General features: G+C 40.8%; 1 protein-coding gene across 1 annotated transcript in view; it reads left to right on the top strand.

The window, feature by feature from the left end:
• CAPN5 (calpain 5) overlaps positions 1 to 27,475 on the top strand; it is a 163,474-nt gene that overhangs the window by 94,851 nt on the left and 41,148 nt on the right. Inside the window, exon 3 of the mRNA XM_001377925.4 lies at positions 1,547 to 1,678. Within this exon, the coding sequence (XP_001377962.2) occupies positions 1,547 to 1,678 (132 nt within the window). The remainder of the gene's footprint in view (positions 1 to 1,546; positions 1,679 to 27,475) is intronic.

Raw genomic sequence — 27,475 nt, 5'->3', positions numbered from 1 at the left:
ATAGAACTGGTGATTCTCAGATATTGGGAGAAAAGGGCAAAATATTAATGGCTAATTTTAAACAAAGTTATTTATAGAAGCCTTTATTTAGTTTGACCTGAAGGTTCCCATAGTCATTCAGCATGGGAATATGTAGCCTACTCAAAGACCTTTATAGTGATTTTACACCAAACCTTTATTTATTTATTTATTTTTTCTGGAGACTTAACTTTTAAAAAATTTGTCCCCCTCCCAAGTTTCTAACATTTTCCAAAGAATATTGAGTTTCGAACCCCCCCCCCCCCCCGCCTGCCCCAATCTTCACTGAGGTTACACCAAGCTTTTAGAAGCACAACAAAAGAAGACCTACAATTTTGATATATTGATTACATGCTAGGTTAAAAGCTCATTGAGGGTAGGAACTATCTTCATTAAACTTTGTTTTACCCCATCAACAGGCACACAATAGAGACTTAATAAATACAGTGAATTGCAGTGATTTTTAGTCAATCCATTAATTTATAATTCTTAAAAACTCAATTCTTTCATTTTAGAATCAATACTGTATATTGGTTCCAAGGCAGAAAAGCAGTAAAGGCTAGGCAATGGGGGTTAAGTGACTTGCCCAGGGTCACACAGCTAGGAAGTGTCTGAAGTCATGTTTGAACCCAGGACCTCCCATCTCTGGGTCTGGCTCTCAATCCATTGAACCACCCAGCTTCCCTCTCATTATTATACAATTAATTGCAATTATTAATTAAATCAGTTGTCAGTTTATAGTATCTCACATGTTTGGGCAGTAGTCAAGAAAGATTCTGGCTACATAGGGTAAGTTAAGGGGAACCAGGGGAGATAAACTAGGAAAGATATGTGGAATCCTGATGTTGACTTTTCTTTCTTGTCTTTGTAGTCTTTATTTTGTACTATAGGCAGTAGGAAGCCAGGGGAAGCTCTTAGCAGGGAAGTGACAAGGTCATACCTGTTTTTTGAGATGATTCAGGCATTGTGTGAAGGATGGACTGGTGAAGGGAAAGAGATTGGAGACAAGGACATAGTCTAGATATGTGATGACTAGAGCCTGATGTGGGATAGTGGCAGTGCCAACAAAAAGGAAGGGACTACAGTGACACTGTAGAAGTTACAAGATTTAGTGACTTGCTGTGAGTGGAAGGGAAAGGGGAAAATCAGTGATAACTGTAGGGCTCTAAGCCTGCGTGCCTGGGAGAATGATGGTACCACCAGTCCAAGGAGATGTGAGGAAGATGAATCTATTTTGAGGGAAAGGTGATTTCTGTTTTGGACAGTTGTGAGATGTTGGGTAGAATATGCAGGTGGAATTAAGCAGGAGATAAAAAGAAATGAACAACTAGAGCTTGGAGTTAAGATCAAGACCTGAGATAATAGGTTTGGGCAGTCAGCTTCACTGCTGCTGAGTGTCATGGTTGGTGTGTTCTATACCTTTGTTTTTCACACGATTGCTCTAGAAATGGGTCATTGCAATTTTTTTACAGGTTGGGAGTAACAATTTTTTCCCCTTCTCTAATTATTTTTCTATTGTTTCTTATAGGACATCTGTGCGGACCCTCGCCTCTTTGTGAATGGCATCAGTTCTCATGACTTGCATCAGGGCCAGGTGGGAAACTGCTGGTTTGTGGCTGCCTGCTCATCTCTGACTACCCGGGATTCCTTGTGGCAGAAGGTGAGGTGGTCTGCTAAGATTGTCTGTGCCTAGGCTCATTTTCTGAAGAAATCTTAGCATTCAGCCATCCTGTGGAAGGAGGGAGGTAGATAGCTGGCTGGATGGATGGATAGATAAATGAGGGATAAATAGATGATGAATAGATGGATAATAAATGGTGGGTGGATTGATGGATAGGAAGACAAGTGAATGGAAGATAAATGGATAGATATAAATGAAGGATAGATGGTAAATAGATAATAAATAATAGATAATTTTTTAAGCGCTTATTATATTCCAAGCATTAGGAGAGGAGAGGACACAAAAACAAGGAAATAAAACAGTCCCTACCATTAAGGAGCTTACATTCCAATAGAGAAAGGCAAAAGAAAAAGAGGAGTTGGAAGGTAGTGAGGTAGTCAGAGCTAAGGAAGATACCCATGAACTGGGAAGGGCATCTGGTGTGAAGGCAGACCAGACAGCCCAATAAACTTGCTTGGTTCTGCCTCATCCAGAGGTTGAATGTTGGTCAGATATTTGAGAGGCAGCTGGGTGCATGGGAAAGCTTGCTGGATTTAGACTCAGTGGTTCTAATCCTGACTCTTTTGCTGTGACAAGTCTCTTAACCTCTCTGGGCCAGATATATTTTGAGGATAAAATAAAGTCATGTTTGTAAAGAAGATAGCAAGGAAATGTTATGGCAAGGCAGCTTGGTAGATTGTACCTTGGGATCCATCAGCCAGTCAGTCAATAAGCTTATATTAAATGCCTGTTAGATGCCAGGCACTGTGCTAATGGCTAGGGATACAATAAGAGGCAAAAGATAGTCACTACCCTCAAGGGGTTTACATTCATTTTTTTTTCATTTCTTTTTTTTTATTCAAAGATATTTTATTTCCCCAATTACATATAATAACAATTTTCAATGTATATTTTCCAAAATTATAAGATCCAAATTGTCTCCCTTCCTTTCCCTCCCTCCTCTCAGAGATGGTAAGCAATTTGAACTGGATTATACATGTATTATTATGCAAAACACACTTCCATATTGGTCTTTGTTGTAAAAGAATTACTCATATAGAGCAGAACCAGGAGAAGATAGTATGCTTTGATCTGCATATGAAGGAGATTACATTCTAATAAAAGTGACAATAAGCAAACAACTGTGTGCATGAAAGCAATCTACAAGATAACTAGGAAATAACCTTAAGACTTGGCCATGGCATGTTAGCCATGGAAGCCAAGGCTTGATTTTTTCTGCACCTCAGTTTCACCCTCCATAAAACAGAAATAGTAATACTTTCATTTGAGAGCTTTTTGGTGTACTAAATAGGTAGGTTCAAGCCCTGTTCCCAGCACATGACTCTGTGATGCTGGATGACTTATTTAACATTCACAAACTTCAGTTTCCTCTTCCGTAAAACAGGGTTAGGGATATTTATACCAACTGCCTTGGAGTTATTTATTGCAAAGAAATCATGGAGACACTGAGGGGCTGTTATTATTCAAAACAGGGGGAGCTGGGATGTGACTTGTGTCTTATGATGAGACTGTAGAGGAGCAATAATCATTGTCACAGATTTTAGAATTGTCTGTGTAGCCCAAGTTTCAGATGGGTAAACTGAAATGTAGAGAAATAAAATAATGAAACTTCATTAAGATCATAATAATTATAATATAGACCAAAAAAAAGGTAGAAATTCAAAATGGCAGGGGGTCCTCCAATCACCAGCATTAAGTGGATTTTAGAATGTTTTTGGAAAATGGAACAGGCTGTTGAGGTCCAAGGACTTGGAAGAATGTGAATTTCAAATAAAGCTGACCTGTCCATACATATATCCATTTAAAGGTTCTAAGCCTGAGCTTATCTGGAAATTGTGATAGAACTTTAGGAACTTGTTGGCCATTCTGTGAGCATTTTTTAAAAAATCATGGTGGTAGAATGAATATTCTGTTTATTAAATTTTTTTCAATTACATGTAAAAACAATTTTTGACAGTTGTTTTCTGGCATTTTGCAATTTAGATTTTCTCTCTACGTCCCTCCTTTCCTTAAGCAGTAAATGGTTCAGTGTGTTGCCAAGGCAGTGTGCTCTTATCATGACAAGGACCTTGAATTTGAGTCAGAGGATTGGATTGAAATCTCTGCTCTGATATTTACTTCCTTGTGTGACCTTGTGCAAAGTACATAAAATCTCTGGTTTCTGTGTTCCTCATCTATAAAAATGAGGGGCTTGGATTAGATGATCTCTGAGGTTGTAATCTATCTACCAGTCTAAATTAACAAACGTTTAAGTGTCTGCTGTGTGCAGGGCACTGTTTCCTTCAAAGACAGGAAATGTTTGCCTTAAATGGAAAAAAATTATCCAGGATTTCATGTTGGGGAAACAGATATGTTAGGTGACTTTTTTCCCCCTCTTTTGTTTCTTCTAGTCTCTTTCTCTCTTTTTTCCCCTCATCTTTTGTTCCCTTCTGGCCTCTTTCACCGAATAGTTTTGGGAAAGGGTGTTCCCCCTAGAAAAGAAGTGGAACCTCTGAGTACTTGCTTCATTGTTTATATGTGAGTAAAGAAGTAACAGGATTCCATAAGGGAATGAAACTATAATAAGAAATGCTGAGAAGCTGGGAAAGCATTTTGACTCTTAGCCGTCAGAGAGAGATTACCAAAAGTTCATCTACCACCTGTTGAAGCTGCCAAAGCACTAAGGCTTTTAGGGGGCATCTCTACTCCCTAATAGGGCCACACTAACATTATCTGAAGAGCATTCAACTTTAGAGTGATGAAAAACAATATTAAAGTGAATGGCAATTGATAATATTTCAGGAATAGTGAGGATGGCACCTCTTTGTACCCAGCTGTTTATATTTTTTCTCTATAATTATGTACCAATCCAATAAATTATACTAATTATTTGTACTGGCTAATATTTAAATTCAGGCATTCTTAGTAAAAGAAAGATAGTTGTGATTGTTGGGTTTTTCTGGCAAAGATACTGGAGTGGCTTTTCATTTCTTTTTCCTGGTCATTTTACAGACGAGGAAACTGAGGCACACAGGGTTAAGTGACTTGTTTAGGGTTACACAGCTAGTAAGTTTCTGAGGCTGGTTTTGAACTCAGGAAGATGAGTCTTCCTAATCCAGGCACAACACTCTATTCATTGCACCTCTTAAGTGATTAGTGAAATACATTTCGCTCTTCCTCTTACCACCTTAGCCAGTCACCTGGTAGTAATATTGTCCACTTGATGGCAGTATAGTTTAATCAAAAGCAAAGTTCCTAGCAAGAAACAGACCAAGTACTGAGATGGAGCTTTACAAACTCAAATTCAATTCAATAAATATTTATTAAGCACCTACTCTGTACAGTCAACTATCCCTAACATGGGGGATATAATGATGAAAAACAATATCGCACCTATGCTCAGGGAATTTACTATCCAATGAGAGATTCTCACACCGGTGTACACATGAGTGTGCACACGCGGGCGTGCACGTGCACACACACACACACACACACACACACACACACACACAACTGTGAGTTAGAATGTAATAAGTAATCTGTTAGACCATCGGGCAGGGAGGGATCCTTTATAGGTAGAGAGAACAGATATTATCTTATGAAGGCTGGTTGGACCTGGAAAGAAGAGGGGCTGAGTGGATAGACGTGCCAATCAAGTGTCTATTGTAGGCATGAGATTGGTATGAGCAGGTGTACAGAGGAGAGAGAGGGCAAGACTAGTTGTCAAGTTTGCATAGTTAATAGTGAAAAGACATTAGGGATTTTTTTTTCCATGATATTGCCTAGTCCTTGGGGCCCTTCTGTTTTAGGATTACTAGTAAGACAGAAGGTAAAAGTTTAAAAAGAAAGAAAATTTTCATCATTTATTTATTTATTTGTTTGTTTTTAGACCCTTACCTTCTGTCTTGGAATCAATACTGTGTATTGGCTCCAAGGCAGAAGAGTAGTAAGGGCTAGGCAATGGGGGTTAAGTGACTTGCCCAGGGTCACGCAGTTGGGAAGTGTCTGAGGCCAGATTCAAACCTAGGACCTCCCATCTCTAGGTCTGGCTCTCAATCCACTGAGCTACCCAGCTGCCCCCAAAAGAAATATTTTAATAGTATATAAAATGTCAAATAAAACAAATATAAGCAATGAATCTCTAATTTTAGATGATTTGAATGAGATAACCTCTCTCTCTCTCTTTCTCTCTCTCTCTCTCTTTCCCTCTCTCCATATACATATATCTTATATATATGTAGATATAAAGATATCTTTTTATCTATATATGTAGCTTTGCAGTCCTTAAAGTGCTTTATAATATCATTGTTATTATGCTGTGAAGATGGGTTGGAAGGAAAGGTTTTTTTAGTCTAGAAAGCATTTAAGGTTTTTAGTAATAATAGCTCAACTTTATATAGAATTTTAAGTTTTGCATTTCATTTAATACTGATTATCATATTTGATCCTCACAACAAACCCATAAGACAACCATCTCAAGTATTATTATCCCCATTTTACAACTAAGAAAACTGAGGCTCAGAGAGGTTAAGTGATTTGGTGGTCACACAGGTAGAAAGTGTCAGAGATGGGTATTGACACTGTAAAAATTAAAATTAAGTCTCAAATAATAAAAATATTAGGAGATTTTTATTAAGTGATCATTAGAAATCAAGGAATAAAGAGTATACAAAATAAAGACCAGGTGCCCATGGCTGATTAGACATTTTCAAAATCCCCACTTACTGACATTACCACGCTGGCTACCTGTCAAAGAGACCCAAGAGAACCACCCACTCGCTAATATCCTCTGTTTACAGGAAGGGTGTAATTCCAGGAAGTCAGTGGACTCCTGGGAAATGTAGTTCTTTTTTTAGGGTAACAGATTTTCAATTACACACACACACACATGCGTGCGCGCACGCTTTCTCCTGATTTCAATTCTTCCACTACATTTAACACTGAAGCAAGAGTATTTTTGGTTGTGGGTTGGACTGGGAGTCAGGAAGAACTGAGTTTGAATTATGTCTTTGACATTTACTAGCAGTTTGACTATGAGTGAGTCACTTTCTAGCATATATTTACAAATTCTATGATTGTTGCAATGTCTCAGAACTGCAATTTCCTCATCTGTAAAATTGGGAAAAAAATACCTGTAGATGCGACTTCATGGGGTTAGGAGGCTCAGATGAGATGGGATATGGAATGGGCTTTGTGAGCTTTGTTCCCTTCCCTATCTTTTCTTCATATTTTGTTGATGTCTATTCATTTTAATTGTCATCAGCCAACATTTATGGAGCACCTTTGTGTTCAAGGCTGTGTTTTGAAGAGACAGCGAGGAATAAGATACTGCCTCTGTTCCAAAGTTGGGCAGACTTTTATGCATAGACATGCACCAAAGAAGACCATTGTCCATTTGAGGCAGTGCCTAGGAGGAGATCAGAACAGGAAGGGTTGTTAAGAGTTCAGAGGAATGGCCATTACTAGTGGCTGAGGCTGAGACAAGACTTCATAGAGGAGGTGAGGAAGTAGGGATTAAGCAAAAGGAAAGCAGGAGAGAGAAAGGACAAAGAACCTGGAATGAATGGTGTGTTCAGGGGACAAAGAGTACCCCTGTTTAGAGGGGAAGATCTTGTAAGGATGATGCTAAGGCACAGTAGTGAGGGAGGAGCAAAATGGAGAGACCAGGGAATGATGGATTGGTGAATTTGGGCTTTAACTATTTTAGACCGTGGAGAGTCAGTGAGGAATAGTAATGTAGAAGGAATATAGGGTGTGTGACTAGGTAACCTGATGTCAAGTCTTAGTTCTAATATTTAACTCACTAGATGACTGATCCTAGTCCAGTATTTTGAATTCCTTAAGACTCGGTTTCCTCATCTGTAAAGGGGGAATAATGATACTTGCACTACCACCTACCAAATGGGATGGGGAAGGTACTATGGAAATATGAGCATTGGTTAAGCAAGGTAGTGATATGCTAAAAGTTGTATGCTAGGGAGGTTAATCTGGTGGTAATTAGTATGGTGTATTACATTTTAGAATTTCAGGCTTGAAGGGACTTCAGTCCATACCTGAATAGGAATCTATTTTATAATATCTGACATGACCATCTATTCTCCTTCTGAAGACTTCCTGTAATCGGGTATTTACCACCTCCCAGGACTTCCCATTTCATTTCTTTGTTTGTTTTAATTTCCTTTAAAAAAGAAAAAGATGAACTTGACAGATATGAACATTTCCTTATACAAAAAAAAGTATATAAAAAAGATTTACCTAAATCCCTTTGTACAGCTTGGACTTTTACAAACAAATAGATATTAAGTTTAATACCAATACTACAATATTGTCCATGCCCTCTTCTGAAATTCTTTTTGCTTTCTCCTGTTCATTTTAAAAAATGTTTCACTGGACCATCTTCTTTCTTCTCTTCACCTCTCAAAGACTCTTCCTCCTTCACCTCATAAGATTCCTAATAAGAGCTTTCTCTTATAGGCTATTCTATTTTAAAATGCCTCTAATAGTTAGGAACTTTTTTCTTCATTCCCTTTGCCTATCACCAGCTTCAGACTTGTAAATAAAGCCTAACTCAGGGAGCCAAAATGAATTACTTCTGGTTCTTCCATAAGACAGCCCTTTAAATACTTCAAGACAGAATTAGGGATTTACCCTTAACAGCTGGAAGGGACCTTTAGGACTAGCTAGGCTAACCCTTGAGGGAATTGAGGGATTGGAGCAGCAAGTAGTTTTGGGAATTGAGTCAACCACACTGATTCTATTTTGTGACTCAATTTTGGAGCTATTCCCTTTCTATTCATTTCTATTCAATTATGAGTCGATCCCAATTTCTGTCTTGTGAGAAAGCTATTCAATTGTGGGAATTATGTTGTTTGAACCCAGCTCTGTGTGGCTGGGAAACTGAACCACCTCTACCTGCTGCTTAGAGACACTTAAACAAGATTATGTTGAACAGAAACTCAGTCAGATCCTAAGATTGATGCAGTGTTATACATCTCAAGCAACCTGTGTGTTTTCTGTGAAAACTGCCCCCATACTCATCAATCAGTTATTATTTCAGGGGCAGCTGGGTAGCTCAGTGGATTGAGAGCCAGGCCTAGAGATGGGAGGTCCTGGGTTCAAATCTGGCCTCAGACACTTCCCAGCTGTGTGACCCTGGGCAAGTCAATTGAAACCCCCTCCCCCTTGCCTAGCCCTTACCATTCTTCTACCTTGGAACCAATATCCAGTATTGATTCCAAGACAGATGGTAAGGGTTTAAAAAAAATCAGTTATTGTTTCCATTTTCCTTTGATTGTTCATAGACACTTGTGGGGAGTGGGACACCTCTTCTTCTGAGTTCAGGAAATCATACCAGTTTGTTCTCCTCATATCTTGGAAAGTCTTTAATCTTTCCTCCAATTAGAAATAAGATCCCCTAATGTTGTATCCTGGCTAAATGTTTCCCTTTAATTAATTGGTCATATTTAATTAATTACTTTTAATGTATGAAAATCAGTCTCCCTCTGTATTTGGGGTTCAGCCCTTAGCTGAAGAAGGGGCCTGGTCCCAATTTGTTGGGCAACTTGCCATGCCTTGCTTAATAAATTGGTAAGATCGGAAGCGCGAACCTTTGCTTCCTCAGGCATTTCATCTTTCTTTCACCTCACCCTGTAGTTTTACTATTGATGGTTTACTGGCAAGTAAGTGGCAAGACCAGAACCAGAACCCAGGTCTACTGACTTCCAAGTCCAGTATTCTTTCTACTCAGCCAACAGGGAGGCTCGATGAAGATGGGATAGAGATCAATGAAATGCTTACTCAAATCTTCCCCTAAAAGATGGAGAGATCATTCATCGTTGGGGGAATTAGAGGGTTGGGGATTGCTTACTGAGCTGGTACTGATGGATGAGTTTGAAATGAAGCAGGCAAAGATTGAAGGTATGAGGCTATTTTAGGCATGGGGGGGCCAGTGGAAGCCAAAGGTCACGAACAGAATTTGACTTGGGGGACAAGGAATAATGCTGTTTAGGCAATATATAATGGATGGATGGAAGTAATGGGAGATAAGAAATGTTGGATCAACATATTGGGCCTTGAATGCCAGCTTAGAGAATCTGGGCTTTATCATTCAGGCAGGCCATTAAAAGATTTTGAGCAGATGGTTATGTAATTAGAATAGGGGCTTAGGAAGATAGCTCTGGCAGCATGTGCAAGAAGCATTGAGGGGTGTGGAAACTGCCCATTTTGTGCTGGTTGGTACCTTGTCTTGTGTTTTTGCAAAGTTGCTGGTCAAGAAGAAGGATTTGGATTGTGGCCACTGGAGCAGGGAAAAGCTGTCCTATGGACCAGGCATTTCCTGTATTTGTTTCTTCTGAAAACCAGCCAGAACATATGGGGGTTTGGAATGTTTGCAGCCTTCAGACTGAACAGGGGTGGGAATCAAGGTACAGGGACTTATTTCAGTTTTGTGAAAGAAGCTTGGAGCTAGTTAGCTTTCCCTCTCTGGGCCTCAGCTCTAAATATCTTGTTCCATGTCCTAACCTTCCATATTCTAAGTCTCCTTCCAGTCTAAAAATCCAGCTCTGACATTCTATGGTTTCTAGCCCTGTTAAGGAAGCAATCTGATCCTAGAGTAACATTTCCTTCCTGTCTAGAGCCTAATAATCTTAGAGTATTTCTCTTTCTTTCTTTCTTTCTTTCTTTCTTTCTTTCTTTCTTTCTTTCTTTCTTTCTTTCTTTCTTTCTTTCTTTCTTTCTTTCTTTCTTTCTTTCTTTCTTTCTTTCTTTCTCTTTCTTTCTCTTCCTTCCTTCCTTCCTTCCTTCCTTCCTTCCTTCCTTCCTTCCTTCCTTCCTTCCTTCCTTCCTTCCTTCCTTCCTTCCTTCCTTCCTTCCTTCCTTCCTTCCTTCCTTCCTTCCTTCCTTCCTTCCTTCCTTCCTTCCTTCCTTCCTTCCTTCCTTCCTTCCTTCCACAGTGCTATTATATTACTTCTTGGGAAGCCCAATACTGTCTGCCTCCCATGTAATACAGGATAGTGTAGTAGAAAAAGCTTTGAATTTGCATCCAGAAGAGAGCCAAGTCCAAATCCTTCCACTCACACAACTGTATGAGTGTGGACAAGTTACCTGACCTCACTCAATCTAACCCTAACCAGGAGAGAATAATAATACCCATAGTAGCTCTTTGTAGGGTTGTTGTGAGTTGACATAGGAAAACAGGTACTTAAAGTGTTTTGCCAGCCTTAAATGTGTTATATAGATGTTAGTGATTATTTGGTGAGATAAGTATTCTGGACATCCAGGGCCCTTCCTGCTCCGTGGCTGAAGTTAGGGAAATAAGCTTTCCCTCTCTGGACCTCAGTTTACCTGTTGTGAGGCATTGCAGTGAATGCCCCAGAGCCAGGATGCCTGGGGATTTATAGTATTTAAAATCATTCACCCAAAACTCTAGGCCACACAGTATATGGGAAGGGTGATCACATAATAACAGAAAAAATACTGTAGGCTTCAGACTTGTCTCAGGGTGCTAGGGGTTATGTTGAAAAAGAGGCCAGGCTCTTCAGAGAGAAGCTGCAATTCCTAATCTGTCTTTTAAGAAGTGGGAATGGGGTGGGAAGAGGAAGATTTCATATGTGCTTGTTGAAGAGACTGCTGCCTTTCCAGTCCTGAAGAGGCCATAATGATTTTTTTAAAATGTTTTATTTTCCCAATTACATGCAATAAATTTTCAGCATGTGTTTTCTGAAATTATAAAATCAAAATGTCTCCCTCCCTCTCTTTCCTTCCCCCCTTTCAGAGATGGTAAGCAATTTCATCTGGGTTATACATATATTACTATGCAAAATATCTCTATATTGGTCTTTGTTGTAAGAAAATATTCATATAAAACCAAACTTTCAAATAAAAACCTAAATAAAGTGAAAAGTCATATATTTTGATCTGTATTCCAACTCCAACAGTTTTTCCTCTGGAGGTGGAGAGCATTCTTTGCTATCATTCAGAATTGTCCTAGATCATTGTATTTCTGAGAGTAGCTAAGCCTTTTATAGTTTCATGGTTGGTCATTGTATAATATTGCTATTACTGTGTACAATGTTGCCCTGGTTCTGTTTTTTTCACTTTGCATCAGTTCGTGTAGATCTTTCCAGCTCTTTGTGAAATCCTTCTCATTTCTTACAGCATAATAGTATTCCATCACTATTATATACCACAATTTATTCAGCCATTCTCCAATTGATAGATAGCATCCTTTCAGTTTCTAATTCTTTGCCACCACAAAAAGAGCAGCTACAAATATTTTTGTACAAGTAGGTTGGCCCCCTCACCTTTTTTTTTAATCTCTTTGGAATTCAGACCTAGTAGAGGTATTATTGGATCACAAAATAGAGTTTTGCTACTTAGTAGCTTGGTGATTTTGGGGAAAGTTCCTTCCTCCTCTTTGAACCAATTTCTCCTTCTGAAAATGGGGAGAGTAATACTTTCACAGCCTTCAAGGACCTTCCTCAGGAAGATGGACTTTTGCAAATCACAAAATACTATAGAAATGGGAATCATTATCATCATCTTCCACTTTCCACCGAAGAAAGCACAGGCTTCTCTGCTTGGCATTGGAAGCCTATTACAAACTGCTGTTTTACTACAAACTGTCATTACTCTATCTTATCTCATATTGCTGCCTTTTATGTACTCCATGATCCAGTTCAACTGACTCACTCATTATTTCTGAAGTGTCTGAAGTGCCCTACTTCCTCCTTTTTGCTTGATGACATCCTACTCATACTTTGATACCCCCATTCAAATTCCACCTCCTCAGGGAAGCCTTCCCTGATGAGCCCCCATTAGAAAGACTTTTTGATCACTCATGCCTCATATAACATGTTGATTGTGTAATATTGTATATTATATAGTTTGTAGTCATGTCCTATCTCTCTGCCACCAGAATGTGAGAGCTCCTCAAAGGAATGGTCAGTGTTTTGTCTGAATTCAAATTCCGTCTTCTGCACTTACTAGCTGAATGCCTTTTAGGCAAGCAGAACCTCTCTGAAGGATGTTGAACTCAGTGGCCTCTAGGATCCCTTCAGCTAAATCTCAGTGCTGTGTGGAAAACATATAGTGTTTGTTTTCTCCTGGTTTGGGCAGGGAAAATTCCTCTGGTTTTTCTGGCAGCCCTCCAAGTTTTACCTCTTCCTTCCACGGGGTCTTTCCCCAATTTCACCAGGTCATCCTGTATGGCTGAGGATATAGGATGGGGAGGGAAGGGGGGAGGATGTTTGACGTGGAGTCAGGAGCTCTGGATATGCAGTTAGTTCATCCTTCCCATAACTCCGCTGTTTGTGTTGTCTCTTTCTCCCCCCTCTTCCCTCCTCTGCTAGACTGCGAGAGAGCAGGAACAGTGTTTTTGCCTGTCTTTCTGCCTGGCACTTAGTAAGCACTTAATAAATAACACAAAGCTGTGGGACTCTGGCAAAGGTTCACTAAGCCTGTTTCCCCATAGACAGCCTTTGCCTCACAGGTACTTTGAGGAATTTTCTTGTTTGGTCGTTTTTCAGTCATGTCCGACTCTTCATGACTCCATTTGGGGTTTTCTTGGCAAACATACTGGAATTTGCCACACCCTTCTCCAGCTCATTTTACAGATGAGGAAACCAAGGCAAACAGGGTGAAATGACACAGCTAGTCAATGTCCGAAGTCAGATTTGAACTCTGGAAGAAGAGTCTTCCTGATTCCAGGGAGGGTAGTCCATCCACTGCACCACCTACTGCCCACTCTGAGGAAAGCGTCTTGCAGATCTATGGGAGCCAATATTTAGTACTTCATAAGAAGAGCTCAAGGTACCGCTGTTTCTCTTTCCATAAAGAGCAGATCTACACCAGTGGTTCTCTAGGAACAAAGGACATTTCCCTCCCAACTGGAAGGAAACTTTGAGCCTGGAAGACCGCCCCAGACAGTAGAAGACAAGGTGCCATGGTGTTTAATGCCTTTGTAAGTGGTGCCCTCTACTGTTGTGCCATGGAAAAAAGCTTTTTATTCTGTAACCTAGCAGCTAATGGAGAGCCTGCACCATTCTAGGATCCAGATCCAGAAAGGGACCAAAGGTCCGTTACAGTAAGATACCTCTTAGTAGGGATTTAATAAAAGGTTTGCTTATTGATGTCTTACCTTAGAGGAACTCCATTTTCTTGTAGCAAAAGGACTCACAGCTTTCTAGGATTCATGCAGGGATATGTTCGAGCTAGCTTAGATGGAGCTAATCGTTTAATTTTCAAGATGAGCATTTACACCTTGGGAATCACCAGATGCTCCAAATCAGGGCTTGATTTATAGAGTGTCTGGACTTAAAAGAGTGATGGAGAAAACATTAATAATCCTGTCTTCTCTAAATCATTGGTTATTATTGCAGAATGCTTTTCCTCCCCTCTTTGGTTTTATTCTTTGTTACAAAGGACATCTTACTGGGTAGGGGAACAAAGAGGGATGTATTCAGAAATGAATGTGATAGAAAAATAAAGCAAAAGTAGGTAAAGTAAAAGGAAATTCAGTAAAAGTAAGGTAAGAGTTTTAAATCTGACAATTGAGTCCTTTGCCATTCGTCTATTCAGTTCTGGGGCCAGTTCACTCTCCAAATACCATCTGTCCAGTATTACATCTACTGATAGACCAACTCTGTATATTATCTACCTAAATTATAGCCTCATGGCACCACCAAAGAACTGAATGTTAGAGTTGGAGAGGCTCTTAAAACATAAAATATACTTAGAATGGGAGGACTGCAAAAGACATTAGATGGTGCAATGTCAGAGCCAGAAATGACCTGGAAACAACTTCCTCATTTTACAGATTAGGATATTAAGACTCAAAGAAGGAAGGTGAGTTTATTCAATGAGTCACTGGAAAGAAGTGGGTTTTTATTATTTTTTTTATCTCCTACCTCTCAATCTAGAATACTTGTCCAGGCTTAATGTGGAAAGGAAAAGGGGGAGAGGAAACAAGCCTTTATTACCTACTTTGTGGCAGACACCATTCTTAACACTTTTCAATGATTATATTATTGGATCCTTATAATAATGAATGAAGCAAGTGCTATTATCATACTCTTATAATTAAGGGAATTGAGGCAGGCAGAGCAAAGGTTTAAGTGCTTTGCCCAAGATTACCAGTATCTGAGACTGGATTTAAATTTAGGTCTTCCTCAATAGCCCTCTAGTCTCTACCAACTAGCTACCTTTTTGTAGAAAATTGTTTTTTATTCTAAAACAGGGGCTGTTTCCCCCGGACTAGTCTTAGATGGTTATCCACTAGTGAGCATGATTAAAGTTATTACCACCTAGTAGCTCAGAGCCATACACGGGGACAGTAGTAATAAATGTTTATTGAATTGAATTCAATTTGATGACTATATATCTCTAGCCAATATAGGGAGTTGAGTACTGAATTGGTCTTCCTTCCTTCCTTCCTTCCTTCCTTCCTTCCTTCCTTCCTTCCTTCCTTCCTTCCTTCCTTCCTTCCTTCCTTCCTTCCTTCCTTCCTTCCTTCCTTCCTTCCTCCCTTCCTCCCTTCCTCCCTTCCTCCCTCCCTCCCTCCCCCCCCTCTCTTCATCTTGAAACTGATAATAAATATCCAGTCTTAGGCAGAACAGTGGTAAGGGTTTGGCATTGGGGTATTGCTAGGAAGTATCTGTGGTCAGATTTGAACCAGCACCTCTCATCTCCAGTCCTTGCTCTCTATCTACTGAACTACTTAGCCACTCTCTCAGCAAATATTTCTTATACTCTTACTTTGTTCCAGGCACTATCCTAAGGGCTGAGAATATAAAAAGAAGCTGAGCATCCCTACCTGCCCTCTAGAAAGTTTATAATCTAATAATAAATAAGATAAACATTTATTAAGTACCTACCAGGTGCCAGGCACTGGGGATATAAATAAGAAAAAGAAAGACAATCTCTGCCCTCAGGGAGCTAATGGTCTAATGGAGGAAGCTGAAAAGGGTGGGGAGTGGCACCAAAGGGTACCTGACCGCATGACAATAGTGGTGAATTGGAAACCAAGCAATACAGCTGATGGCAAATGAAGAGATGGCTGGGATTTGGGGTTCTCTCTAAAGGGAGACTGTGGGGGGAGTGTTTTGCTCTGTTCTCCCTCCTTTGATTCAGAGGAGCAGAACCTTCTGAGGGTTCTGATGAGGTTTGAGTACCAAAGCTGAAGCAATCTCCATAATAATGACTTAATTAGTAATGAGCTTATTTTAGGGGTGAGAGGAGGATGATAATGGTGATGTTGATGGTGGATGCAGTCAAACCAAGCAGAGCAAAGAGAAGAGAGGAAAAAAAAACCTGGGGAGTTAAGGAAAAGGAAGACAACTCATGAAAGGAACCTGAAAAAAATGAGAGATAGGGCATGCTATAGAAAGTCTGGAGAGCCAGGAGTATAGCTTTGAGAGGAATGAAGAATGACTGGCCTGGGCAGCTTCCTTAAAATAGGGGCTCTGGGAGGAAGCAGCCAGTCAGAGGTAGAGTCCAAAGTGGTGGAGGGAATTTCCAGTGTGTGAAGTCTGGGTGGTGTGAGCTTCTAGGGTGAAGAGGTTTTGATGGCATGTAATGCAAAAGCATAGTCTGAAGAAGAACAGAGACCTAGATTAATTAGGAGTTAATGGACTTGATTTCTAGTGTAATGCTGATATTTACTTCAAGTGGGGTCTTTGCCACCTGAGTCTAGCTTGAGAATGGGAACAAGCCAGGGAGCAGCTGGAGACCAGGAGAGACCAGGCAGGTCAGGATCTATAGTCAAGGTCCTGTGCAGCCTGCCACCAACATCAGGATTCTTTCTGCCTGGGATCAGTGTCAGAGCTCAGTACACAGCTGGGGTTAAGGCTGAGGACCAAAGTCCTAGATCTCATTGTGGGATTGAATTTAGATCTGAAAGTGAGGCTGAATTCAGGGATTATTCATAGTCTGAGAATAGGGTCATTCATTTCAAGGAAATAACAGAGAAAGGCCAAGTGACTCCAATTTGTAGATGAGAAAACAAAAGATCAGTAGCATTTAGTGACCTTTCTAACCCAGCAAAGATGGAAATCACTTCCTTTGCTGTGGCCTTATTTTTAAAGACTTCTAATCTTAGACCCAGAAAAACAAATTTGTAACTCCACAGTCACTGGATGCAGACAACCCAGACCATAGACTGTTATTAACATGCATGGAGCAGAATATCTTCTGTGGATGTTGTGGAGGGGCCTGGTTATGAATCAGTTTAAAGGCAGCCAAGTTAATATTTCCTTGGTTCCCACTCTCCATAATCTGATTGTTTCTTTTCTGCCAAAAACTGAGACTCTTGGCTTCACCCTACTCAGCTGCTGCTGATGTCATGGAGTAGGGGCCATGTGGCTAGAGAGGGAGGAAGGCAGGGGCAGGATCTGCTGGATCGAAGCAAATACATGAGATCATCTTCAATGCTTCTCACATCTCATAGGCCAGGCACTAGGGATATAAATAATAAAAACAACCTCTCTCTCTCTCTGTCTCTCTCTGTCTGTCTCTGTCTCTGTCTCTGTCTCTCTCTCTCTCTCTCTCTCTCTCTCTCTCTCTCTCTCTGTCTGTCTGTCTCTGTCTCTCTCTGTCTGTCTCTCTTTTTCTCTGTCTCCCTCCCCATCCCCCCCTTTCCTTTCTTCCTTCCTTTTACTTTTTCTCTTAGTATCAATTCTAAGACAGAAGAGTGGCAAGAACTAGGCAGTTGGGGTTAAGTGACTTGCCCAGGGTCACACAGCTAGTAAGAGTCTGAGACCAGATTTTAACTCAAGTCCTCCAAACTCCAGACCTGGCTCTCTTTCCACTGTGCTACCTGGCTGCTCCAGCCCCTTCATTTTATACAGTAACTAGACCAGGGAGATTAAGTGATATGCTGCAAGTCACATCAGTGGTAATCATTAGAGATGGAATTTGAATCCAACTACTATGACCCCAGAAATATTAGAGTTTCTTCTTCTCTAGCCTTTACTCCTGACCCTCCCAAATTAGTATTACCCCCATCCCTACCCCCATTTCCCTAACTTCCTTTTACATGTTATCTTCCCCAACTGGAAAATAAAGCCCTGGCTGGCAGGGGACTGCCCTCTGCTTGTATTTGTATTCCCAGCTCTTAGCACAGCACCTGGGACATAGTAACACGTAATAGATGCTTTGTGATTTGTCTTGACTAGACTGGATTTGTCCTGCTTAGACCTAGAGACCGGAGGCAAAAACTAGAAACAAATTGGGCAGGCAGTGGCAAAGTGACAGATCTCCTTAAAGGAAACATTTCCTAATAACTAGATAAGTAGCACAGGGGATAGAGAGTGCTGGATCTGAAATCAAGAAGACTTATTATCCTCATGAGTTCAAATCCAGCCTCTGGTGCTTTCTAGGCAAGTCTGGAGAAGAAAATGACAAACCAATCTTGAATCTGCCAGGAAAACCCCAGAAGGGACCACAAAGAGTTGTATATGACTGAGATGAATAAATGGAAGCATGTATATATAATTTAAAAATAAATACATATTGGGATGCAGCTGTCAAATGTACTAGAGAAAGAAATGGCAAACCATTCTAGGATCTTCACCAAGAAAACTTAAAAGGGGTCACAAAGAGTCAGACATGACTGAAACAACTGAACAACAATGACAAGAGTTTGGAAGGGCACCTCTAGTCCTCTGTTTGGCATTTAAGAAGCCTTTCTCAACCTGGCCCTAACTTGTACCTTTCCAACCTTCATAAACATTCCTCCCCTTGATGGGGTTTAAGGACCTGCCAAACTGACCATTTTGCTATTCCTCTTCACACGGGACATTCCATCTTTTCTCTCCATGACATTGCCCTGGCTGGCATATGCAATACTCTGCCCCCATCATCCCTTTTACTCTACCATCTTTCCACTCTTTTCATTAAGCTAATCAATCTTGCTCCACTTTAGAGCTACTCAACTTAAAGCAAAAGAGCTTGAGATTGGAATTGGGTGTAGCCATTAATTTCCTGAGTGAATTTGAGCTAGTGGGGCTCAGTTTCCTCTTTGGCAAGAGGATTAGAATGGTCTCTCAGGTGCTTCCACCTCTGGTATTGTGTCCCAGAGTCTGAGGTGGCTTCCACCTGTGACATTCTGTATCTTCTGGTCTAATGCTTTCCTGCTTTGATGGCCCATGTTCTACATGGTCTACATTGTCTTATAGCTCTGGTGTTGTATCCTCTTGACTTAAGATGCCTTCTAGATCTGCTCTTTTGTGTTTTATAGTATAAAATGCCTTCTGGCGCTGATGTTTTGTTTTCTATAATCTGAGAGACCTTGTAGCTCTGATCTTTGTCCTGTGACCACACAGAGTTTTTTAGGATGTTCTGTGTAGGGCCTTGAAGATATAGAATGAAGTTGACTAATTGCTCTGTTGTCCCTAGAGTCCATTACCCTCTCTACTACCACCCCAGCCCGGATAATTGGGAGATAGGCAGAAGTTGGGAGCCTTTGGGGAGCTCATTATCCTCCCCTCCAATCTGCCCTGCTCACTCTCCTCTCCCCTGATGATTTGGGTGTGTTTGTTGCCACCCAACATTTTCCAACCTGGTGGCTCTCCTTAGGGAAAACTTCTTGAAATCCTTTATTATCCAGAGAAGGGGGTGCGGGTTCCACAGCACATGTCTGCCCTAATAGGTTGGGTGGCTACCACCATTGTCTCTAACAATTGTGGTTGTGTGGTTGATGTGATTAGTAGAAAGACTGTGTATAGAGCTCAGCATATTATGAAATCTCTCCTATCAGTTCTTCCAGGAAGCCTGCCCTGACAAACCCTGGTCCATTGATCTCTTCTTTCCCCTATCCCTCAGTACCCTTTATTGCCTCTATCAAATGTCTAGCAGATTACTAGGTCCTGGTTTGTACCTAGAATTGTACACCCTACAGCCATAGACTCTCTAATAGAGCTAGAACATGAGTGTTAGGTCTGGGAGGGACCTTAACACAATCTTAGAACATGGACAGTCAGCGAGGAGTAGATCAGAGAACACGAAAGGTTAGAACTAGGATGGACTTAGAGCTGAAGAGCAGGTCTTAGAACATACAGTGAGGGCAGGAAGGAAACTTCAAGGTTATCTCATCTTACTCCTTCACTTGAAAAATGAAGAAACTGAAGCTCAGAACAGAGAAATTACTTGTTTCTGATGGCTTCATATGTCTGGTTCTTTCCCTACATATAGACAATAAGCTGATTGAGGAATAAGAGGCAGCTCAATATATATAATCCAGGAGTTCCTTAAATTGTTGGTATTATGGCTCTTTGGTAGCCTGGTGAAGCCCACAGCCCCTTCTTCAAAATAATGTGTTTTTTATTTGTTGTTTTTTTTAACCCTTAACCTTCTGTCTTTGAATCAAAACTGTGTATTGATTCCAAGGTAGAAGTGTGAAATGGGCTAGGCAATGCGGGTTAAGTGACTTGCCCAGGGTCACACAGGTAGGAAGTATCTGAGACCAGATTTTAAACCAAGGACTTCCTTTCTCTAGGCCTGGTTCTTAATCCACTGAGCCACCCAGCTGTCCCTTAAAATAATGATTTTTAATGCATATAATCAAATACATAGAATTCCTAAGGAAACCAATTATATTGAAATATACTGCTGTTGCTATTCAGTTGTTTCAGCCATGTCTGACTTTTCTTGACCCCATTTGGGGTTTTCTTGGCAAAGATACTGGAATGATTTGCTATTCCTCTTCCAACTTATTTTTTAGATAAAAAAAACTAAGGTAAGTAGGGTTAAGTGATTTTCCCAAGGTCACACAGCTAGTAAGTGTCTGAGGCCAGGTTTGAACTCAAAAAGAGGAGTCTCCCTGATTTTGGCCCAGGGCTCTATCCATTGTGCTATCTTATTGCCTTATATTGACATATAGTTATCAAATGTTTTAAAAAACAAATGCATGGACCCGACACAGATCAAAACCCTTTTAATAATAATAATAATAATAATGTCTTCAAGATTTCTTGTGACCAAAAACATTCAACCTCCTATGGACAAATTTGGGGTGAGACTCTTTGAATTTAGCCAGAATAGTCTTGAGATAAGAGACACGACCAGTCCATCATTGGATTTGTATTTGAAACGTTTCCTGCCTGGTAGAATCTCACAAGTGTGTTCCCTTGGTATAGCATTAGAGAGCCCAGGGGTACAGCTCCATGATGAGGACCTCAATGTAAGCTGTAAACATAAACATTGAACAAAAGACAAGGAGTTACTAATTGTGAAACAGTTTGAGATGTTATTCAGTCATAGTCTTTCTATTTCTTCTTCACTTCCCATTTCTCAGCTAGTGACTGAGAGTTGGCTACATTCTGTTTTTTTTTTAATAATATTTTATTTGATCATTTCCAAGCATTATTCATTAAAGACAAAGATCATTTTCTTTTTCTCCCCCCATCCCCCATAGCTGACGCATGATTCCACTGGGTGTCACGTGTTCTTGATTCGAACCCATTTCTATGTTGTCAATATTTGCATTAGAGTTTCGTTTAGAGTCTCTCCTCTGTCATGTCCCCTCAACCGCTGTAGTCAGGCAGTTGCTTTTCCTCAGTGTTTCCACTCCCATAGTTTATCCTTTGCTTATGAATAGTGTTTTTTCTCCTAGATCCCTGCAGATTGTTCCGGGACATTACACCACCACCAGGCTACATTCTGTTTTAAGCTCAGTCTTTCAATAAATGTCTGTCTGTCTGTCTGCCTCTCCCTCCTCTCTTCCCCCCCATCTGCCTCTCTCCTTCTTCCTCTCTCTTTGCCTCTCTTCCCCTCTTCCTCCTCTCTCTTCCCTCTTCCCTTCCCTCTCTCTTGCATCTTTCTCTCACTATTTTTCTTACCTTTTCCATCTCCCTTTCATTCCTCTCTTTCCTCTTATTTCTTCTCTATGCTTTCCTTCTTCCCTCTCTTCCTCCCCTTTTTTCTTCCATTTAGTTCCTCTATTTCTTTTCCTCTCCTCTTTCTCTCTCCTTCCTCCCCCCTTCTTCCTAATACCTTTCTCCCTTCCTCTTCTGCTCCCTCCCTCTCCCATTCTTACTTTGGGCCTGGATCCCCACACTATTAATCTATTTACTATTTCTTCTTCTCTGGGGATGCCCTGAGAGGATGTTGTTTGGGAAGTAGCTTCTGGCTCAGAGATGACCTGCCAGCTGCTGTCAGTAAGCACACACAATCTCTCTCTCTCTCTCTCTCTCTCTCTCTCTCTCTCTCTCTCTCTCTCTCTCTCTCTCTCTCTCTCTCTCTCTCATTCTCTCTCTCTCTCTCTCATTCTCTCTCTCTCTCTCTCTCTCTCTCATTCTCTCTCTCTCCCTCCCCCCCCACATCCCCACAAGACTCATATCTCCAGGTGACAACCTTTACTGACACTTTTCCTCTCAGTGCGGAGACTGTCCCTAAGGGTTTAATCAAACACAGACTGCATCAACCTATCATTTGGAATACCACGGAGAAAATTAAGGCTCAGAGATTTGAAGTATCTTCCCCAATGTCACACAGCAGACCTAAATCTAAAACCCAGGTCTACTAACTTATGGTCCCAGGCCTTTTTTTTCTTTTCCTTCCCCCATCTGTTCTTAGATCCTTCATACTTTTCTCATAACGTCTTTAAATCACCCATATATCATAGTTGTAGTAGAAGAAAGAGAGATACATCCTGCCCGAGGAGAAAGGGGATTCAAGACAGGCTGGGACCCTGTGAAATCAAATGCTCTCTTTTATTTCCATTGGGCATAGGTAGGAAAGATGGCGCCTAAGCATTTCCAAGTGTGGTGGCCCAAGTCCCAGACTAGAGGGCAGAAAGACAAGGAGCCTTGCCCACTAACTTGTTATATGAGCCCAGCAAGAGATGTTTGTTTCTTTATGGCTCTGCTCAATTCAGAAATAGGCCTAGACCCTGGAACCTGGTTCACCTCAGGAACTATGCCAGCATAATAGAAAAGGCGGCTCATGAGGCCTGAGATCAAGAGCTGTTTCCACTCTAGGTGGTGTTGCTACATCTTATGTCATCTGCCTTAGAGGAAAGAGATTTGTAGACCTTAAAGGGCTGAAGAAATAGGCATCATCCTTATTTTCCTCAGCATTATGATGTCTCCCAGAATTAGCCCAATGTCCCTAATAGCTCAGGATGCTATCACTGGACATATGATAAAGGCTCTGAGCAGTGGCCTAGAGTAGGGTGATGGCTTTGTCCTATATGATGTTGCCCTAAAAAAGATGCCCAGGTGCTTCCCACAAAAATTATTGATGGAGCTAAACCTGATTTTTGGTTGATCTGAACCTGCTGTATATAGTTTGGTGTGCTAGAATGCTTAGACTTGGAGGAATCTGGGTTCATGTTCTGGTTTGGCTCCTTAATATTCCATTTTCATTGAATTCAATGGATGTTCCTTAAGTTCCTACTCTTTGCAAGGCAATATGCCAAGTACTGAGGGAATGAAGTCAGAAATGAAATGGGCCCCTGCCCTCAAGGACCTTATAATTTGCCCAGGGGCTACAACACAATTAAACTGTGGAGGGAGAAGGCATTGACAGCTAAGAAGATTATAGAAGTGCTTTGAAGCACTGTCTGAACTGAGATTTGAAGAAATACAAGGATTTTGAGAGGTGATGTTAAAGAAGGGAGCGCATTCCAAGCACTGGAAACAAATGTCAAAGTCAGGCAACAATTGGACATGGAGTTTGGCTGAAGAATAGAACATGATAAAGGAAATAATGTGAAATGAGGTTGAGGGAGCTGAGATCATGGAGGGCCTAAACACCAAGCTTACACACCAAACCAAAGATTCCATACTTTATTCCATGTTCAATAAGAAGTCACTATCAGGTTTGAAGCATGGAAATGGCATGATCGGAACTGTCTTAGGAAAATTATTTTAACACCCGAGTAGAGAATGTTTTAGAGAAAGGAGGCAGAGAGACCAATTAGGAGGCTATTTCAGAGGTCCAGACAAGAGGTCTGATGAAGATATGAAACAAGGTGATGGGTATAGAATAGACATGAGATTAGATTTAAATGTGTATTGGTAGCAGAGGAAGGAAGGGAAGGAGGGAGAGGGGTAGTGTTTGCTATCACTCCCCTCTTAGGAAGCTTACATTTTAATAGGGATAAGACAAAAAATAAAATCCAGGTGAAAAGATAGTTTGATGGAGATTCCCCATTGGGATGAGGTGGGGAGTGGCATGGCTTTTGAGGTTAAGAAAGTCAGAAACTGGCTCAAGAAGAGAACAAGGTTTCTACAAAATGGAGGCTCCTAGAAGATCTCACCAATGGGAGAAGTAGAGCAGACTTTGGGGAAGGATAGTCCCAAGATGGTTATTCCACAGGGACCAGATACAGTGGTGGTAGAATGTTCCAGGGTGACAGTATAAAGCCTGGTTTTGAAGTCCAGAAGGTTAGAAACAAGGCTGGGAGGGGAAAGAAGGATGATCCTGAATTTATAAACCTGGGGACTTGGGGAGGATGCTGGTATCCTTAACAAAAACAAAAGAATGGGGAGTTGTTGAGGGTTTAGATGTGTAAAGATTAAAATTTAGGGGAGACTGAGGCAGGTAGAAATTAGTTTCTCTCTGCAAGGAGTATTATATTTTTAGAGGTTTATTGAAGATTAAGGATTAAAGAAAATACAGAATAAGAAAAAACACGTGCCTAGGCCAGAGGCCTAGACAAGATAACCTCATATCATGGAAGAGACACCTCTGCTCCAAAATGGAAGTCCAAAAAGAGAAGCCACAAAAGCCTTTTCAATCAGCTTAAATCCCTTCTTGATCTCTCCCACCTCAGAATTCCATGAGATTACAAAGCATTCTGGGGAAGTGGAGCAAAGGCTTGTGGGGATTGAAGTCCAGAGTTCGAGTCTATTTTTTACAGATGGAAGATAACAAGTTCTCATTTGGACATGTTGAAGACAAGATGACTATAGGACTTCGAGAAAGTATATAACAGGAAGGGGACAATGAATGAGTAAAACTTAGGAGAAAATTAAGACTAGTGTAAGGGTTAAAAATTAAAGGGTTGGACTAAATATATAAAAATGTGGTCACCAGAAATTATTACTCAAGTCAGAATGACTTTATAGCAATTTATTTATAAAATAGAGGGGAAGAATGAAAGTAAGGAAATGAGAAAGAGAGTAGATATTTACTCTGGCCCAGTGTGAACCAGGCAGAGCTTCAGAGGCCCCAGAAAAGGGGGCCAAGAGGTAAATTAAACAAGGGTTTTAGCCAGGAGGCCTCCAAGATGAGGGCCCTCTCCTGAGGCTAGTACCTCCAGAAAAGCCAAGAAAGGGAGTCAGCCTTTTTCAATCACCCTTGTGGTAGTTCTAAGGGAAAATCGAAGTGCAGTCTGAGATCCCAAGCTGGAGTTCCTTCAAGGTCAAGTTCCAAGGTGAAAGAGCTGGTCACAGGAAGTTCTTGCTACTTTTAAAGACCCTTCCTTTCATCACTTCCTGTGCCTTCCTTCCACTTTACGTGGACCAATTGCAGCTATAGCTTTGCTTAGGACTGCCCAAAGGACAGTCAGTCAATTCTGACTCACTAGAGCACACATGGGTCACAGACCTCCCCATACTTAACAATAAGTGGGGTGATTAAATCTAAAAATGGGCAGGGGAGAGTTAATCCCATCTTCACACTGGGCACATCGATCTCAGAATTATCTTCATAGAAATGACTATGGGAGTAGATCCACCAGAATAGAGAGTAGAGGTAAAGAAGATGATCTACGTTGGGAGACACCTGTGCCAAGGGGACTTGAGATAGACCATAGACTCTTTGTTAATCCCCAATAATTGGTGTCAGCCACCCACATAGCTGCCAAAATTACTTTGTGTTACTGACACCAAAATGAAGAGATTGGATCGGAATCTTTTTCAGCTTTATCCAGACCTTCCACATCATGTTTTTGTACATCCTGTTGTTTCTTGAGGAAGGTGATTGACTTGTTTTTTATCTCTAGTGTCCAGCACTGTTCCTAGCATTAGAGTAGGCAGTTAATAGACTTGCTTAATAGAATTGAATTGAATGGAGGGTTGATTCTTATCCTTGTAACTCATTCATTTATGCATCCTTAGTCATTTAACCTGTTTGGGGTCCTCTTCTTCCAACTTTAATGTGTTGCTTTCAGGTAGTTCCAATGTGGGAGACAGTCTGTGCTCCTCCAGGGTATTGGCAGCAGCTTCTGCCCCCTCTGAACCCATAGTTCTGCTGCTCTGTCTTCTGATAGTGATAACACAGATCTGGGAAAAATGTTGGGTGACGGGGACCTCTACCTGCATGGGCATGGTGCTGGTGCCCACTCAGTCTACCATCTTGTATCTGTGCTGGAGGATGTGCACAATTTGTTGCAGATACTGCTTTTCCCTGTGCATCCAGAACTGGGGGCTGAGGTTGGGATCATGACCTGGACTGGTGGCAGCAACATCCTTGGCTCTTAACTCCAGCACCTCCTGATTCTGCAGTTTGGAACCTGCAGTAAACATGGCAGGAGCATGGGGAAAAAGAGGAGGTGAGAGTTGGCCTCAGATGCCTCCTAGCTGTGTGATCCTGAGCAAGTCACTTAACCCCTATTGCCTAGCCCTTACCACTTTTCTGTCTTGGAACCAGTACGCAGAATTAATTCTAAGATAGAAGATAAAAATTTTTAAAATAAAAATTAAATTTTAGGAGTATCCACACTGGACCGCCTGTGGTCATTCTAGTGTGTCCATTCCTATTCTGTCATCCCTGGCAGCACAGCTGTGACTAGCCATTTTGTTAGCCAGAAAAAGCAGCAGGAAACATGCCCTAAAATCAGCTTTGTAATTAATTATGCAAAAATAAGACAAGATGTAATGAATACCAATTCCATGGTGCAGAAGGGAGAAATCATAGCGACATGCAGAGATGTTTTTAGTTTTGGATTTTTACTACAATTTTTCTTGCTGAGTTAAGTTGTTTCTAGCTACTGAAACTAGAAAGTAGATGTGCTAAAATCTTCCGTCTTCACATTTCTATTCCCTGGGACAGAGGTCTGACTGATCCCTCAACTTGGGGCTTTGGCTAGCTAAGACAGGATACTTCTAAGGACCTATTAAACTAGTCAAATTTATTGCTGGTTCACTTGTCCAGAAACTGTTTTTAATCTTCACTTTTTAAAAGTTTGATCCAAATTTTCCCTCTCCTTTTCTCCCTTTCTTCTCACCTCCCTGAGACAGCAAGCAGTCTAATATTAAATCAGAAATTCTTAACCTTGGGTCCATGGAGTTTCAGGGAGTCCATGAGTAGGTTTTAGGGGCTCTTTGAACTTGATGGGGCAGGGGGGAAGGTGGGGAGAACTAATTTCTTTTCATTAACATGTAGCTAAAATTTAATCTTTGCCTTAATGATGAATCTTTAAAAGAGAATTATTCTGAAAAGGAGCTTGTAAACTTCACCAGACTTCCAAAGGTGTCGATGACCCACAAAAAAAGCCATAAGAATCTCTGGACTAGGTGATCTTTAAGCAATTCTAGGTCCATGACCCTGAGCTATTGGGATTAAAATAAGGAGTTTAATTTGAAGATGTAGCCTGGATAGTCTATGAGTTCATGCAAACATTCCATATGTTGTTTGCCTCCACTGGAATCTTTTCTTCTCCTCCTCTCATTCTGCAGCTGTTGTGTAGAGCCTTAAACTTGTTCTAATAATAAGAGCCAAGTTTTACATAAATAGATTTAAATATATAATCTTACTTGATCTTCCTAATGGCCTTGCAAGGGAGATAGTTTATGCAGCATTTAGTTCAGGTATGATTATTCCTGTTTTACAGGTAAGAAACTGAGATTCAGACAG

This window comes from Monodelphis domestica, chromosome 4 (assembly GCF_027887165.1).
Source record: "Monodelphis domestica isolate mMonDom1 chromosome 4, mMonDom1.pri, whole genome shotgun sequence".
NCBI lineage: Eukaryota > Metazoa > Chordata > Mammalia > Didelphimorphia > Didelphidae > Monodelphis > Monodelphis domestica.
The sequence above is the reverse complement of the archived record's forward strand: the minus strand, read 5'-3'. Positions and strand labels throughout refer to the sequence as shown.